This window comes from Chiloscyllium plagiosum, chromosome 34 (genome assembly GCF_004010195.1).
Source record: "Chiloscyllium plagiosum isolate BGI_BamShark_2017 chromosome 34, ASM401019v2, whole genome shotgun sequence".
Lineage (NCBI taxonomy): Eukaryota > Metazoa > Chordata > Chondrichthyes > Orectolobiformes > Hemiscylliidae > Chiloscyllium > Chiloscyllium plagiosum.
This window is the reverse complement of record NC_057743.1, coordinates 18446644-18464111: the sequence shown is the minus strand read 5'-3', so window position 1 is coordinate 18464111 and position 17468 is coordinate 18446644. Positions and strand designations below refer to the sequence as shown.

At 40.3% G+C, this 17468-nt stretch overlaps 1 protein-coding gene across 10 annotated transcripts in view; it reads left to right on the top strand.

Moving 5' to 3' along the window:
• foxj3 (forkhead box J3) overlaps positions 1-17468 on the top strand; it is a 165747-nt gene that overhangs the window by 104924 nt on the left and 43355 nt on the right. For all 10 annotated transcript variants that reach the window (XM_043675672.1, XM_043675671.1, XM_043675670.1 and 7 more), the window contains exon 3: positions 993-1067. In XM_043675672.1, the coding sequence (XP_043531607.1) occupies positions 993-1067 (75 nt within the window). The remainder of the gene's footprint in view (positions 1-992; positions 1068-17468) is intronic.

Sequence of the window (17468 nt, the reverse complement as noted above, 5' to 3'; positions counted from 1 at the left end):
CCTCCTGCCCTCCCTCCCTCGCCCGCTCTGTCACCGTCTCTTTCATGCTTTCTTACGCATGCTAGCTCTTGCTCGCTCTCACTTTCCTCTCTCAGCTAGTGTCTCTTAAACCTTTAGGTCAGTGAATGTAATTTACAAAAGAATGTTTCTCTCTCTCATGTATGAATATCTTCAAACTTTCTTACTATCTCCAGTTTCAGCCTTTGTGTTTTCCTAGCTTGTAAGGGTAATGAGAAAGTGACATTTCAGAACAATCAAGATTCAGGAGCTGAGCTTCATAAATTCAAATCTGCTCAGTGTGGTACACATGAAAATGTATCAGGCATGTTCTATTACATCCATCCTGCTTATTAAAGTACATGTTCTTTTCCTATTAAGTATGAGTTTTGTTAAGAGTCTTTGCTATAAATCAGAAATTCAGTTATCCAACATTCAACTGTAAAATATGTGCAGCTTCCAGCCCTCGGGGTCAAAAGGAGGTACTGCTACACATTCCACAAGTGAACAAATGTTTTCACCTTATTTTTGCTGATCCATTGACTCTAAGAACAGATATCCTTAATTCTTAACAAATGCCCCCGCCCTCCTCCTCCTCCCCCCCCCCCCCCCCAAATCTTCATGGTCAAGCGCTTTCCTGCATATCCTATTTAGTTCTACTCTGTAGCAGATATGTCAAATGTAAGGCTACAAACTTTCTCAATATTACTGCTGTGCCTCCACTTTTTCCAGTTAAGATGGACCTTACTCCAAATTCCTCAGTTTAAATACTGTGTGTTTGTCTTGCATTTCCAGGAAAGAATCAGTTAAGAAACTGTTGATAAGTCCCAAGGCCAAACCAGATAGTCTGACACTGCTAGTAAACTATGACTTCTTGTATCAGTGTTTTTATTTTAGGTTGAGCTATTGAATTACCTATTGCAATATTTGTCTACTATTATTTCACTTGGTATTTGATTTTATTTTTAAACATTGATCTTTGTGTTTTCTTACAGAACTCCATTCGACACAATTTATCATTAAATAAATGTTTCCTGAAAGTGCCTCGGTCCAAGGATGATCCAGGCAAGGTAAGTGTATAGTTTATTATTGCTGTATTTTGTGACATTGCGCTTGAAAGCCAAAGAGATGAACAAGTATATGTTGAACTTAAAGCAGCAAACTTCCTTCATATTGCTATTTTCAGTTCTCTCAGCAGTGTGATAACCACTTGTGACAATCCAGTCAAACAGTCTGGACCTTGGACTGCTCCATTGTTGCTTTTTAGAGGACTTCATATCAGGTGCTTGAATTGATTTGACATCAGCTTTCTCAACTCTGATTAGTTACATATAAACATATGAATTCGGAATCTTGAACTTACTCCTAATTCATTAAGATCATGGCTGATGGTTTTGTTTTGAATTCCATTCCTACCTCCTCTGGATAACCTTCAATTTCATTGCCTAACAAGAATCTATCTTGGGCCTTAAAAATGTTCAATTTTCCCACTTGCACAGTCTTCTGAAACAGGAAATTCCAAAGTTGCACAAAAATGCACTGAAAATTATTCTCATTATTTCTGTTCTCAAAATGTGGCCACTAATTTTACAACAATATCCCTTAGTTTTGAACTCACCAGTGAGAGGAAACACCCTTTCCACATCCACCTTGTCAAGATAATTCAGATATGGAGGTGCCAGTGTTGGACTGGGGTGGACAAAGTAATAATCACACAACACCAGTTTATTGTTCATCAGGTTTATTTGGAGGTACAAGCTTTCGGTTGTGATTGGTTTTGAGAGCATGGATGGCATTGCATTGTGACCGGATGATGTTTTGCTCTACCTTTTGAGTAGTGCAGCTGAATCAGGCATTTACACATTTTCTGTACTTGAAAATAAACTTGTTGCACTATAACCTGGTGATGTATGACTTTTAACTTCGATAATTCGGGATCTTATACAGTTGTTGGAAATGATTCCTCACTCTCCTATATCAGTGGAAGCAAGATAAATACCCTTTCCAAGTATCAATCTAGTAAATTTTCTCTGAATCACTTCCAATGCATTTACTTACATTCTTAAATAAGGAGACCAAAAGTGTACACAGTTCTTCAGCTGTGGTCTCACCAATGCCCCATATATATAAATGATAAATAAAATATATAAATAATTTAGATGAGAATATAGACGGCATGGTTAGTTCGTTTGCATACGACACCAAGGTTGGTGGGATAGTGGGCAATGAAGGTGGTTATCAATTGGGCCAATGGGCTGAAGACTGTCAAGTGGAGTTTAATGTGAGGTATTGCATTTTGGTGCAACAAACAAGGGCAGGCCTTATAAAATTAATGGAGGGCCCTGGGTGGTGTTTTGGAACAGAGAGACCTAGGCATTCAAGTACATAATTTTTTGAAGTTTGCGTCACATATAGATAGGGTGGTTAAGAAGGGGTTTTCCACGCTTGCCTGCATTGCTCAGATCTTTGAGTATAGGAGTTGGGATGTTATATTGAGGTTGTCCAGAATATTGGTGAGGTCTCTTTTGGAGTACTGTATTCAGTCCTGGACTCCCTGTTGTTGGGAGGATATTATTAAGCTGGAGAGAGTTCAGAAGAGATTTACCAGGATGTCAGGAATGGAGGGTTTGAGTTATAAAAAGAGGCTGGATAGACTGGGACTTCTTTCACTGGAGCATAGGAGGTTGTGGGGTAACCTTTATAGAGGTTAATAAAATAATGAGGGGTATAAATAAGGTGAGTGGCAGGTGTCTTTCCCCTAGGGTGGAGAATTTCAAGAGTAGGGGCCATATTTGTCAGGTGAGGAGGAGAAAGATTTTAAAAAAGATATAATGGGCAATTTTTTTTAGAGTTGTTTGTGTGTGGACTGAACTACCAGAGAAAGTGGTGGGTATGTGTACAGTTACAACATTTAAAAAGCATTTGGATAAGTACATGAATAAGAAACATTTTCAGGGATATGAGCCAAGTGCAGGCAAGTTTGGTTTGGGATTATAGCAGGCATGGACTAGTTGGGTCGAAGGTCTTTTTCTATGCTGTATGACTCTAACTGAGCCATTGTTACTTCTATTTTCAATTGCATTTGTAGTAAACAATAGCCTTCCAGTAGCCTCCATAATTAATTGCTCATTAATCATGAGCAACTCCTGCACTTGAACACCTAGATCTTTCTATACCTCGGAATTCTGCAGCTGATCTCTATTTAAGTTATAGTCTGCATTTTAATTCTTTATGTCAAAGTGAACAACTTCACATTTTCTCATATTATACTGCATCTGCCAAATTACCCATCTTCAGGTTATTATAAAATTTAGCAGTCATGCCTTCACTCTGTTATCTCAGCAGCTGATATAAATTGTGATAAGCTGACGCCCGAGCACAGACTCCTACAGAGCTGCACACATCGCATACTGTCAATCTGAAAAAGACCTATTTAAGCATACTGTTTTCTGCCAGCCATCCTTACACCATTGTTCATAATACTTCCAACACCATAAATTCCTACTTTGTACTGTAACTTTTTATCTGGAAATCCAAGTTCGTATGCCGACAGGCTCCCCGTTTTCCACTGCGCACATTCCTCTTTCTTGGAGCTTCAACAATTTGGTTAAACATGATTTCCCTTTCACAAAGTTAAAAGTTTCCCAGTTATTGAGATTTCCTAAGTGTCCAACTGTAACCTCTTGAATATCATCCTCATGACAGATATAGAGCTAACTGACATATAGGATCAGTTATTCTGCCTCTTGCCCTTCTCAAATAGAAAAATTGCTACTTTGCTGCCTGACGGAACCCTTCCAGAATCCAAAGAATTTTAGAAAACTTGGACCAATTCATTTTACCTCATTGGCCACCCTTTTAAGACCTAATTATGATATCCATTTAGACCCAGACCTGTCAATCCACAACTTCATCAGTTTGGTTTGTACCACTTCCCTTGTGATTGTGATTTTCCTAAGTTCCTCTCTTACTTTCACGTCCTGATTTACAAATACTACTGATCTTTTTTTTTTGTCTCCTCTGTAGCGAAGACAGGAACCAATTATTTTATTGCTTTCATCTACTCTTTTTAACGTATCATTTATGAACTCCCCAGTTTGTTTCTAGAGGGTGATCATCTTTGAGGAGAAAGTGAGGTCTGCAGATGCTGGAGATCAGAGCTGAAAATGTGTTGCTGGAAAAGCGCAGCAGGTCAGGCAGCATCCAGGGAACAGGAGAATCGACGTTTCGGGCATAAGCCCTTCTTCAGGAATGTCGATTCTCCTGTTCCCTGGATGCTGCCTGACCTGCTGCGCTTTTCCAGCAACACATTTTCAGCTCTAGAGGGTGATCACTCAACTTCACTTCTTTTCTTTTTAAATACTTGTCAGAACTTTGGCTATTTGTTTTTGCATTTAGAGTTAGCTTCCTCTTATACCCTTGTTTCTTTCTGTTGATTAATTTTTTAGTCCTTCTGTGCCATTTTTGTATTCTAGCCAAGTATGTGACCTGTTAGAAAGTCTGTGCAGTTATGTGCTTTTTTTGTCTTAATTTTAATGCTTTTCTTAATTTCTTAAACTAACCACGGGTGATAGGTTCTCACTTTACAATTTTCCTTTATAATAGGAATGTATGTATTCTGAAATATTGCCTTTGCTGTCAGCCACCCTGTCTCTATTGATTCTTCCTCTAGCATTATATCCCACTTCACTTGAGCTACCTCAGCTTTCATAGCTACGTAGTTGTCATAGAGCATGGAAACAGACCCTTCGGTCCAACCCATCCATGCCGACTGGATATCCCAACCCAGTCTAGTCCCACCTGTCAGCACCTGGCCCATATTCCTCCAAACCCTTCCTATTCATATACCCATCCAAATGCCTCTTAAATGTTGCAATTGTACCAGCCTCCAGCACATCCTCTGGCAGCTCATTCCATACACGTACCATTCTCTGCTTCAAAAAGTTGCCCCTTAGGTCTCTTTTATATCTTTCTCCTCTCACCCTAAACCTATGCTGTCTAGTTCTGGTCTCCCTGACCCCAGGGAAAAGACTTTGTCTATTTATCCTATCCATGCCCCTATATAATTTTGTAAACCTCTATAAGGTCACCCCTCAGCCTCCGACGTTCCAGGGAAAACAGCCCCACTCCTTAGGACCTTACCATTAAGTGTATAAGTCCTGCTAAGATTTGCTTTCCCAAAATGCAGCACCTCGCACTTTTCTGAATTAAACTCCATCTGCCACTTCTCAGCCCATCGGCCCATCTGGTCAAGATCCCATTGTAATCTGAGGTAACCCTCTTCGCTGTCCACTGCACCTCCAATTTTGGTGTCATCTGCAAACTTACTAACTGTACCTCTTATGCTCGCATCCAAATCATTTATGTAAATGACGAAAAGTAGAGGACCCAGCACCGATCCTTGTGGCACTCCACTGGTCACAGGCCTCCAGTCTGAAAAACCACCCTCTGTCTTCTACCTTTGAGCCAGTTCTGTATCCAAATTGGCTAGTTCTCCCTGTATTCCATGAGATCTAACCTTGCTAATCAGTCTGTTTTCATTTAAGTTTATCACAGAGGTGCTAGATGACAGTGTACAGAAGAGGCCAGACCAGCTGTTCTCTCTGGATGAGCTGACCAAGGTCCTTGGAAGCAACAGCTTACTGGCTGAATTGTATTCAGCTCCATGGGACTTGTTTGGCCAGAGTCTGCTGAAGGTGCATGAATATGCTTCTATCAGATAGTGTGTGCAAATACATTAGGAAAGGTACCATCATCCGCATCTACAAGTGGACTGGGAAAGAGGGAGGAATTTAGAAATTGACAGCTAATTTCACTGCTGAATGTGGATTACAACATCCTGTCTAAGGTCATTGCCAACTCCGTCAGGTCTGCTCTAGGATTGGTGATTCACCCAGACCAAACCTGTGCTATACCGGACAGGACAATCTTTGAGAGTCTCACACTCCTCAGGGATATAATCACTTACGTACAAGATGGGATGGATGCCTGCTTCATCAGCCTGGACCGGGAGAAAGTCTTCGATAGGATATCGCACACATACCTGTGGGATATGCTCTCCAAAATGGGCTTTGGGAAGGGAATCCACAATTGGATACGACTGCCTATACCAACGTCATTAGTGCATTCTCAGTTAATGGGTAGGAATCAGCTTCCTGATGAGATCTGGACTCAGGCAGGACTGCCCACTCTCCTCCCTTGTTTGTGTGTAGAGCCTTTTGCTGAGTCCATCAGGAAGGATGCGAGCCTGAATGGGGTAACTGTTTTAATCAGCAGAGGCCTGCAGGTCAAAACCTCTTTGTACATGGATGACGTCATCATTTTCTGCTCGGATCAGCTGTCATTACGCAGAGTCATGAGCATCTGCTACCAGTTCAAACTGGCCTTGGGAGCCGAGGCAAGAGCAAGGCCATGTTCTTTAGGAACTGGGCCAATCAATCCAATATCCCCTTTGCCATCTGGACAGACTACCAGAAGGTGCTGGGAATATAATTCAGAGGGGCCAAGGTGTATGCAAAACCTTGGGAAGAGCTATCGCCAAGATGAGGCGGAAACTGAAATATTGACAGTATTGCTCTCTCTTCATTGTGGTAAAAACCTGGTCATCAGGTGTGAGGCATTCTGTTGTATGTGGTGCAGGTCTTGCCCATTTCCAGAGCCTGTGCCATTGCGGTCACTGGAGCCATTTTCCACTTCATCTGGAGGTCTAGGATAGCCCATGTCCACAGTGACACGATGTACAAAACTTGTGATAAGGTGGGAAAGAATGTAACCAACGCCACCCACATCCTCATAGCCACCTTTTGATATGGCTGCATCAAGCTGAGAGTAGAATCTTGGCGTGCAAGAACTAAGTTTCACTTTGTACTGAGGTTCTACTTGTTCTCAGTGTTGTGAAGGATGTGTCCGGCCTCATTGCTGTGGAACACTTTAAGTAGTTGGACCATTCTGTGTCACCTATCCTTCATGGAGAAATTTGCAAAGAAAAAGACCATAAGGCGAAAGTGAGTACTGGAGATGAGAGTCAAGATGAAAATGGTGCTGGAAAAGCACAGCAGGTCAGGCAGCATCCGAGAAGCAGGAAAATCATCTTCCTAAAGAAGGGCTTTTGCCTGAAACGTCGATTTTCCGGCTCCTCGGATACTCCCTGACTGCTATGCTTTTCCAGCACCACACTAATCTTGACCTTTGACCATAAGTCCATCTCCAAGGATGGAGAGGTTTAGGGAATGTAGTGGCATAGCAGCTGAAGGTCCAACCTCCACTATAGAAACAGAAGAAATTGGGGATGGATACAAGACCAAAAGTTCTCTCAAGTAGTCATTGCTATAGAGGAATCTCAATAAAAGGATAAGAGTTTTTAAAATCTGGGTATTACTGGGTGTGAATCCAGTGCTCTTTAGTGATCACAGGAATGAGTTTATTGTCTTTTGAAGCATTCACAGCAGTAAAACATTTACAGTTTGAAACAAATGTAATTTAAACACAATTATTTGGATGCATTTGTTTGTTGTGAATAATGTTCAGCAAGGTGAGGGGGGATTACTTCTGAGAAAAAGAATTCTATTCATTTTAAATACAGAGGAACCTCGATTATCCGAACGAGATGGGCGGGCACCATTTCTATCGGAAAATTGATTATTTGGTTAATTGATTCAATACCTTTCCTGAGGTGCTTGGAGTTTTCTGTTAAGTCCATTCCCCATTCAGGAGATGAAAGAGCAGCACACAGCATGCAAGCCCCGCCACCCTGTGTGCCCTCTCTCTCCCCCCAACCCTGTTCAACACCGCATCTCTTCTCCTCCTCTCCGCCCCGGTCCGCTGTCCAACGCCGCCTCTGCCCCCCAACCCCATCTAACACCAATCCTGTCTGCATCCGACCCCTGTCTATGCACCTGCCCCAGTCTGATCCGGCCACCCCACCCACTGTGCCCTCCCACCCGGGCTGACTGCTGCTGCCTTGTGGGGGGGTGTGTTAAGTCTCCAAATAGCCTCCATAGGTACACCCCTGTGTAGAACTCCAGGGAAAGTGTGGGGTGGGGGGGGGGTGGGAGAGAGAGGGAGAGGGAGGGCGGGAGGTCAGTCACTTGGAGACGGTGCCTGGGCTCCCATCGATGTCCAGTATTGTTCTTGGCAGCATTTCAGTAAGCCAGTTCACTTTTAATCAATGTAAACAAAAGACGCAATCAGTGTTGGAAGCACGTCTTTGATGTAATGTTTCTATCAGGACTTTGAGATCTTTGGATAATCCGAAATTCGGATAATGGATATTCAGATAATTGAGATTCCTCTGATTTTTTTCAGTTTCAACACTGAGTTGAATACAAGTTCAATCTTGTGTTTCCTCTGTCTCAGCCTCCACTTGAGAGAAGCATACCCATTTCATCCCAAGTTTTTTAAAATACTTCATATGGTTTGGGCATCACTGGCTATGCCCGCACTCATTGTCCATACCTAACTGTTCTTGAGAAGGTGGTGGAGAGCCACCATCTGGAACTGTGGCAGTCCTTAGGTGTGGTGTAGAAAATGCCAGGGATTTGATGCAGTGAAGAATAGCAATATGTCATCCATGTCAGGATGGTGCATGGCTTGGAAGGAAATTTGCTCGTGTGGTGTTCCCATGTGTTTGCTGCCCTTGTCTTTCTAGGTGGTCGAGTTTGCAAGTTTGGAAGATGCTGATGAGTCTTGGTGAGTTGCTGCAGTGCATCCTGTGGATGGTAATCACTGCTGTCACTTTGCTTCAGTGGTGGAGGCAATGAATGTTGAAAGTGGTGGCTGGGATGCCAGTCAAGCTGGTTGCTTTGTTCTGGATGATATTGAGCATTTTGAGTCTTGGAGTTGCACCAATTCAGACAAGTGATCAGTATTCAGTCACACTAATGACTTGTGCTACATAGATGGTGGACAGGCTATGGGAGTCAGGAGATGGGTTCTTTGCTTCAGAATTTCCAGCATCTGATGACTTGTAGTTACAATACTGTGCAGGTCCAGTACAATGCTAGTTATTGGTAATCTCCAACATATTGATAGTCATTTTGTGCTGAATTTAGGGACAGTTTATTTTGTGTACATGCCCACCAGGAAGTGGGTTGAGAATGCTGTTTGACAGTCTCACACTTCCATCAGCTGAGATGGAATATTTTCATCCCCTTCATCTGGATTGAATTTAAACCTGCACTCCATTTACTGGCGAATATCTTCACACGTTGCACTATCCAATCTCCCAGTAGGCACTTTGAAGCCAAGAAATTAATTACTGTTGAATGCTTTCTATGTACTGTGGGACTAATTAAAGAAGAAGTTTATAATCATGTGGACTCCCAGTACTATAACAGCTGCTCCTATACATTGTGCATTGAATTTCACAATACCAAAGCAGCCAGTAGTTCCCTTGATCATGTGTTGGCCTTGTTTTTAAAACACACTGACCTATAATTTCAGTTCTCACTCCTGGACTTGAGTGCACACTCCAGACTGACACTTCACCACATTAGTAAAAGATGATGGCACAATCATAGTTGCTGTCTTTCAGGAAATTAAACTGCTGAGGTCACTTCTGTGTCTTCACCCAGCATTAAAGATCTCATGCTATTTAAAGATGCGCAGGCACGTTTGTCTGGTGTCCTGGCCAATATCGCTGCTCAGGCAGTGGTACTGAATAAAGAATGTCCGGTCATTCAACTTATTGCTACTAGTGCGACTTTGCTGTGTACACACTGGTTGCCTCATTTCCCACTTTATGACAGGGAAACATTTTAGGTACAGGTGATTGGCTGTTAAACAATTTGGGGCACCTTGAGATCATGAAAAGCACTTTATAAAATGCTATATCCTCCATGCCTTACTCTTCAAACTCAAGTTTTTACTGGACAAGAGTCGAACAGCTCAATGAGCAAGGAAACTTTCAAGGTGATAATAAAAGATACTGGTTTGGAAGGGAACATGTTAGACAATTCCCAGGCCTATCACACCACCTTATTTTGCTGATATTGGAACTATAAGTATTAGCAGGGCTATAAGGCATTTTCAAAGTGATCTTGACATATTCCGAGAAAGAGTCATATTGGAGTCAAAGCATTAACTCTGTTTCTTCCATCCTACATGCTGTAAAACCTGCTGTGTTTCTCCATCACATTGTCATTTTTAGTATCTGCAGGACTTTTATCCAAGATTGCAAGTTGCTTAGCTTAGTCATGAGATTCTTTTTCATCCAGATCTAGCCATAGTGCATGATAACATTCAGAGGAATTATGTACTTGATTTCCTGATTTTAGGAAGTTAAAATCAAAACCTAAGACCTGAGGGGGAGGTCCCTGCGTTTATTTTAGAATCTGTAAAAAGTCTTCAAGTATTTGTCAATATTTGCAGAGCTTGCCTGGGGATCTCTGTATTTGATTTGAATATGTGGCAGTCTGTCTATGTTTGTGGAGAAAACAAATTTGTAAACGATACAATGGGGTATTTCTACCATTTAAAGGTAGAGATCTATGCAAACAAAGTTCTATTGAATGAAAGTGAAGTTGGGATTTTCTGTTTGGATACTTTCTATCCCCAATTTGTTTAACTAGATTTGGATTTATATCCAATTGTCTTGTGTTTTGGGAGGATGTGCTTCGATCAGAAACCAGGTGTTGTCTTAAATGTTTGTTGTGTCACCTGACAAATGTATTTTTAGGCACAAGGGAATGTTTCCTGGCACTCACCCATGACAGTGATTTTGGATAGAACTCCTTTCCAATGTGTTCAATTTGCTGCTGAGCCAAATTTAGGACAGACTAAAAGTGTTTAATCCTTTCTGTTACATTTGTTTTCATTTTGTTGGCTCTATTTTTAGTAATCGTAAGAGGCAGTGTTGTTTGAGGATACAATTCACTTAACATGGACATCTTGGATTTAGCTCTTCATAGATTACTAACATTCGCTGACCGATAGTAGGGCAGACTCTTGAGGGCAGACATTTACAGTTTAGGACTCCTGTGCTGATCGTTCACGCCCTCTTTGGCAGATGTTAATGTTTTGCTGTCGCAATCTAGAGTTTTGTTTTGTATGACGCAATATGTCTACCGTTACTAAGGGAGCAAGCTCATTGTGTTTGTTTTAAGTAGTTTTGTGTTGTCATCAAGGTGTGGGATTTCAATGCCAGGATTTGAATTGATTCCATTTCAGACACCTATAATCAACAACATGCACCCATAGAACAGATACCACACAATTAGATGCAGCGTGAAGATCTCTGTGGTCTTTCAAACAATGTGACTCAACCGCAGTCTCAGAATAGCACCACCTACTGCATTATTTTCCATTCCTGTGTCAGCCACACTCACCTTTGAATGAGATTCCTGATTAATGCTGAATTGGAGAATAGTTTTGCGCTTTGGTCACGTTCACTAGGAACACTCAATTATAATTTGAAATTGCTTAAATTCAGTTCAAAGTGGAGTGTTTCTCAGCTTCAGGGGATGCAGTCCAACAGAGCTGTGGCTCAAGTGTTCTCCTAGGTTAAGAGGACAAAGGCAATGCAGATATCCTGTGCTTTTGAGCAGGATGGAATAAACAATCAGCGCCAGTGTTGTGACTACCTCCTTGGGCTTTCCAAAACACACAAGTCATAGAATTATATAATGCACAAGGAGACCATTGTGTCTGTAACCACATGATGAAAAGGGAATACCTATTGATAAATGTTTATAAAATCATAAGCGGCATAGATAAGGTGCAAAGGAGAGTCCAAAATTAGATGGAATTGGTTTAAGGTGAGAAGAGAACAATTTAGAAGGGACCTGAGAGGCAACTTTTTCTTAAAGAGGATGGTGCATATATCGAACAAACTGCAAGAAGAAATAGTATAGATGGGTATGGTACAACATTTAAAAGACTTTCAGACAGGTGCATGAATAGGAAATGTTTAGAGGGATGTGGGCCAAATGCAGACAAGTGGGATTAGTTCAGTTTGGGAAACTTGATTGGCATAGACGAGTTGAACCGAAGGATCTATTTCCATGCTATATGAGTATGTGACTTTATTTACCCACTGAAATGTCTGCCATTGCTCAATTGTTAGAAGTCCCACCTGAGGTAAAGGTTCTGGGTTCAAGTCTCACTTCAGGACTTGATCCTGACACTACAGTGTAATACAGAACAACCTTGGTTATTTGAACATCAATTATCTGAATTTCGGACGATGCGAACAAGATCTCAAGGTCCCTGTACATGCATTTCAATTGAAGTAGGAAAATTCTATTCCTCATCCACGTAATGCATCATTTTGTAAATTTTGAACAGGAATATAGGTGCAACTATGCTTTAATAAATAATTAACTTCAAACATATACTCTAGATGTGATGTTGAGAGTTAAGTCTTACACTTTTGATTTAAAAAAGCTCTCCAATACTTAATCTTCCGAAGAATAAAGATTTGTGACTGTGAGCACACAAGAACATATGTGCAAGCCCAAGCTGTGCGTTCTAACAGCAAGATTCCCTCTCAACATTGACCCTCTCTGTTTTGCAAACACAATTTTTTTCCTCAGCTCATTCTCTGGAAGTCAAAAAATGCATTTGTACTTTTCGTTTCTGTTGCTTTTTCTTCTCATTATCCCATGACAACTTTTTTCCAAACAAAAGGTAGTTCAATATCTTTCAGCTGACAAGGTTTAATGTAACTTTTTTTTGATGGGGGAGAGCACATGTGGAAATGAACAGGAGGAAAGCATTACTTCCCTAAAATATTGATGAGAGGACAGAAACTGAAGTCAGCAAAAAAATCTTCCCTTTCTCTTGTCTTACCCCTGTTTTTTTGCGCCTCTCTCTCTAAGGGCTTGGTGGTCGCTGAGGGGGGAGGGAGGGACAACACTTGGTTAGTCTGGATGGCAGTACAACACCGAGCAAAAAGATGTCAGTTGCTGCCGAGGACCAGGATCAACCTGAGGAATATGTCAGTGAAAACTTTCAGACTTCAGTTAAACTCTAGCCAAAAAGTGATTTGATTTGTAAAATATCATGAATTTTTAAGCAATATCCAGTGTTTGTACACAGTTTATCAATTGAATGAAATAAAACTGCTGTAAACATGCTTTTTTAGTAATTGTGTTCAGTATGGTTTCCTTTGTTTACGATCAGATCAGTTATCTGAACAAAATACTTCCCACCTGTCTCATTAGATAATCAAGGTTGTTCTAAGAAAAGGTTGCTGTGTTGGAGCTGCAGACTTGTGTATGAATTATTAAATTTTGGTTCTCTCTATCTGCGTAGATGTTAAAATATGTTGCAATATTTTGAAGAATGGCAGGGAAGTTCATCCTTGTGACCTGACCAATATTTATCCTTCATACAGTATCACACGAAGCAGTCCATATGTTCATTATTGCATTTCTAATTGTGGAAGCACGCTGTTCAAACTGGCTGATCCATATTCTTTTCTACAATAGTAACTACATGCCAAAATAACTTCATTGGCTGTAAAACATTCTGGGAGGTCTAGCAGTTATGCAAGTTTTTATTTTGTTTAGACCAGCTTCTCTGCCCTTTCTTTTCATATCCTATTCATCTTTTTCAAGTATTTTGCTAGTTTTTAAAAAAGTCTTTTTTTTTAATAAATTCTATTTCCCCTCTGTAGCTCTTCTATAAATAGCTCTTCTATAAATAAACACCTTTTTTTTTGGTAAGCTTAAACTTTGTACCTTCTGCTACCTACTAACAGACCTGTGGAAACCGATTTTTTCATCTTATCAATGTTTGAGCAGCACATCTAGAACCGGTCTTGACTTCACTCTTCGAATGGAAAAAGCCTCTTAATAGCTAAAACATTTTCTCTGGTATTATCTAATAATGCCTGTTGCATGCTTCGCTCAAGTATTTAACTTTGTTTTACAAATGGACACAATGATGTGACACTAGTCTAACCAATGACCTAAAATTAATTAATTGCATTTATGTAGCATCTTACAGTACCACCTGATGCCTCATTTGCTTTACAGCCAAGGAAGAAACTCAGTAGCCAACTTGTGTACAGCCAGCTCCCCAAAAGATTTCTCAGGCAATAGCGTGAAAATCATAGAATCGACACAGCACAGAAATCCTTTTATGGCTGTGCTGAATCTCTAGAAGAACAATTCAGCACAACCTCTTACCTTTACTTTTTCCCTATACATCTGCAACCTCTCACTTTGGATAATCATCCTGCTCCTTCTGAAGACCTCTGTTGAATCTGCCTCCACAACACTTTTGGCACAGTATGCCAAGTCTTTAAAAATTGCTTCTCTTGTCACCATTGCTTTTTTTTGCCAGTCACTTAAACTTGGTCTCATCTGGTCTGACTGCCAATAGGTGCAGCTTCTCCCTATCTCCTGTCCAGACTCATTATTTTGAAATATCTATCAAATTGCAACCTAATAATGTCATCCTGTTCCCTCTTCAGTTGAAGCAAAATGCTAAGAGACACAGTGTAGTTTTACCTCCTTCATCTTTATTCCAGGCCCTGGAGGGAGAGAGAACGATCGCCCATGGGTTCATGGTCTTCTCTGGAAGTGCAGTTTCTTAATAAATTATATAGTCATTTTACAGGGAGGAACATCCAGATAAGGCAACATGAATATTGATTGGATGTCCATTACAATAGTAATGGTATCATTAGTCATTATCAATAAGAAAGATTAATCCAACTGCTGTTACACAATGAATAACTGACTTCAGTTAATGAATACTTTTCACCTTGTTAAACTGACCCCTCATACTGAATACTACCTCATCTTGTTAAATGGCTGTACACAATGAATGCTTTTCCACCTTGTTAACCCATTACCCTTGCCTCCAGCATCCCATTATTAAGTGTAAGTTCTTATCTGATCTGAGTCATGCTCAGCTGAACCATTTGTTTCACAAAACTCAGAACTTAACTCTTTCCCTGCCTGCTTATACCCTATACACATTTCATGATAACCAATGGCATTACTAGCTTTCATAAGACTCTGGAAGCCAATATTTAAGCAAGTTATTAATACACAATATGCAACAACAAAAAGTACTAGTCCGTTGCAGCAATTGTAATTTGAAGAATCCTCCCATGTGGAAAACAAAATTCACCAGTAAAGCTCTTAAATTCACCGTCCTGAGTGACAACCCCATCCCTTCCAAGTTAAGTGTAAATAGGCCAGTTCTCCAAAGTCTCCTTTAATAAAGTCCAACCTGAAAACAAAATATGGTCTGTTTTTGCATGATTCCTCTGACAATTCTGATTTCTTGGATAAGGGCAATTAAATGCTTCACAAAACTGCTGAGACTTCCGTCCTTGCAGAGATGCTTCAGATGGAGGATAACAGCGCATTTGAGTATGCAGCAGCTGCAGGCTAGGTGAATGCAGCATTCTTTGCTGCATCTCCTCCTGCTCTGCTGTCAAATGTAATGAAGCCAACTGGCTGTTGTGATGTTAACTTGATCAGTGAACCTTCATATCCTTTAACTGATTGAAAGACAAGGTAAAGCTCACGTGGTTTAACGTCCGTAGGAAGGCCACTGACAAAAAGCGTACTGACCACTGTTGTTAACTTTTTCGCTTTTCATGCTCATGACTGGGGAGCTGGTTGAATCCATTGGATCAGGTTGTGAAGGGGTGGGCGGTGGTCCGAAGGCATGCTTTATGTGTGAATGAGGAAACTCTGGAGAAGATGTTAGCTGCTGAAAGTATCTTTGCATTTCATCTCTCATTCCCTCCTTACCAAGGTAGTTATCAGTCTGAAGACACTCACAATTAACTACACTAAATTGTGTCTGCCTATTTCAGCATTCTTTGAAGTCTATTACTCTGTTCGCTATTTATGACATTATCAAGTTTATACAATTCATAAACTTCTAAATTGTATTGCCTGAACGATTCAGTCACTTATAAACAACAATCAATGGTCCTAAAATCGAACCCTCTGGTACCTCCATTCAGGTTAGTGAAAAATTACTTTCCTTTAACAAATTGATACCTGGCTAATGTGAAAGCTGTCAGGAAAAGTATTTCAAAAGTCTGGAACAGCAAGAAAACAACAAAATGTTGCTTGTGCTTTAGCAGTTGAAGAGGCAGTTTCAGGTCAGATTTAAATTTCAAATATTCATGGGTAACAAATGCAGAATATATTAAAATATGTTCTCCAAATGAAACTTCCATATAAAATAGTCAGAATTATGGTGGCAACTTTGGTAGAGATCAACATTCTTTGAATTTGAGGGGGGGCCAATGAAGTCTTAACAATAATTAACAGACCTGAAACAGCTTGGCATCAAGTTCTAATATTCTCTAAAATCTTAACAAAACATCAAACTCAAAATGCACTCTTCTTTTTGTGAACACTCTGCGTTAAAAACACAGCAACAAAGATATTTGAATACAATACTCTCATCTGGCTAAAGCATGACCACTGACCCAAATTATTTTTTTGAACATGCATTGTAGAGTTTCAAACACATCAGGGGCTCAAGGCGCTCAAACAATTTGTTTTAAGGTTACATGTTATATAATTTTAAAAAGGACATAACGTACAATTTCAGTGTGAAAACAAAATCTGCCCCATTACATAGCCTATAAAACACATTGAATTGAGATCCTGATTCAAGTAAGGCAAAACAGTTACATAAACAGTTACTTAAAAGGATTTTATGAGCCAGTACTTTAACAAACCAAGATTTTTAAACATTAAAGACTCTCAGCATGGCACAATGTACATTGAAACTCCCCCCCCCCCCCCCCCTCCTGATCCAACTGTTAGACAAGCTTAATTTCAGCGTTTTCTCTTATTTTTTTGCATCGTCTCACTGAAATTACACTTTTAAAAAAAAGAAAAAGCCCTCGCAGCGGACGACATGGCACCGCAGTCCAAGCCAAACTCTTCTCAAATTTCGCGAGTGGGGGACTTGAACCCCTTTCTCACTTTACTCCTCACAGAGGCTCGAACCCCAACAAACACAGAGAGCCCGAACCCGACTTAAACAATTACTCCTTGTCTTATATATTATCTCGTATTATGACTTTTAGAGCTGTGCTAATGTTAGGCTAAAAAGCCTGTAATGCCTGGTTGAATACCTTTTTTTGTTCCTTTCTATCTTCTGGCAACACTTGCAGTTGCAAAGAATTTTGCTAGTTTATAGTCCGCCTTCTTATTTTTGCAACTTTTGTCACCATTTAATGTTTTAATTGCTGATTCCTTTAATTTTTTTTGTTTATCAACTTCTTTACATTTCATATTCATTTCTGACCTTGTTAATCTTTCTAGTTTTGTTTTCCCTCGGTATTGTTGAGGTGCCTAGATCATGATCATATTGCTAGCCCTAGATTTAGCTTGTGCTTTTTACAACTCACTTCAGTTTAATTTTTGTACTAACCTAAGGAATATCAGCTTTTACTATATTGTTTATCTTGTAGGGTTTGAGACAAAAAGACTGCAGGTACTGGAATCCAGGTAGAAAATCAGGAGGCTGGAAGAACACAGCAA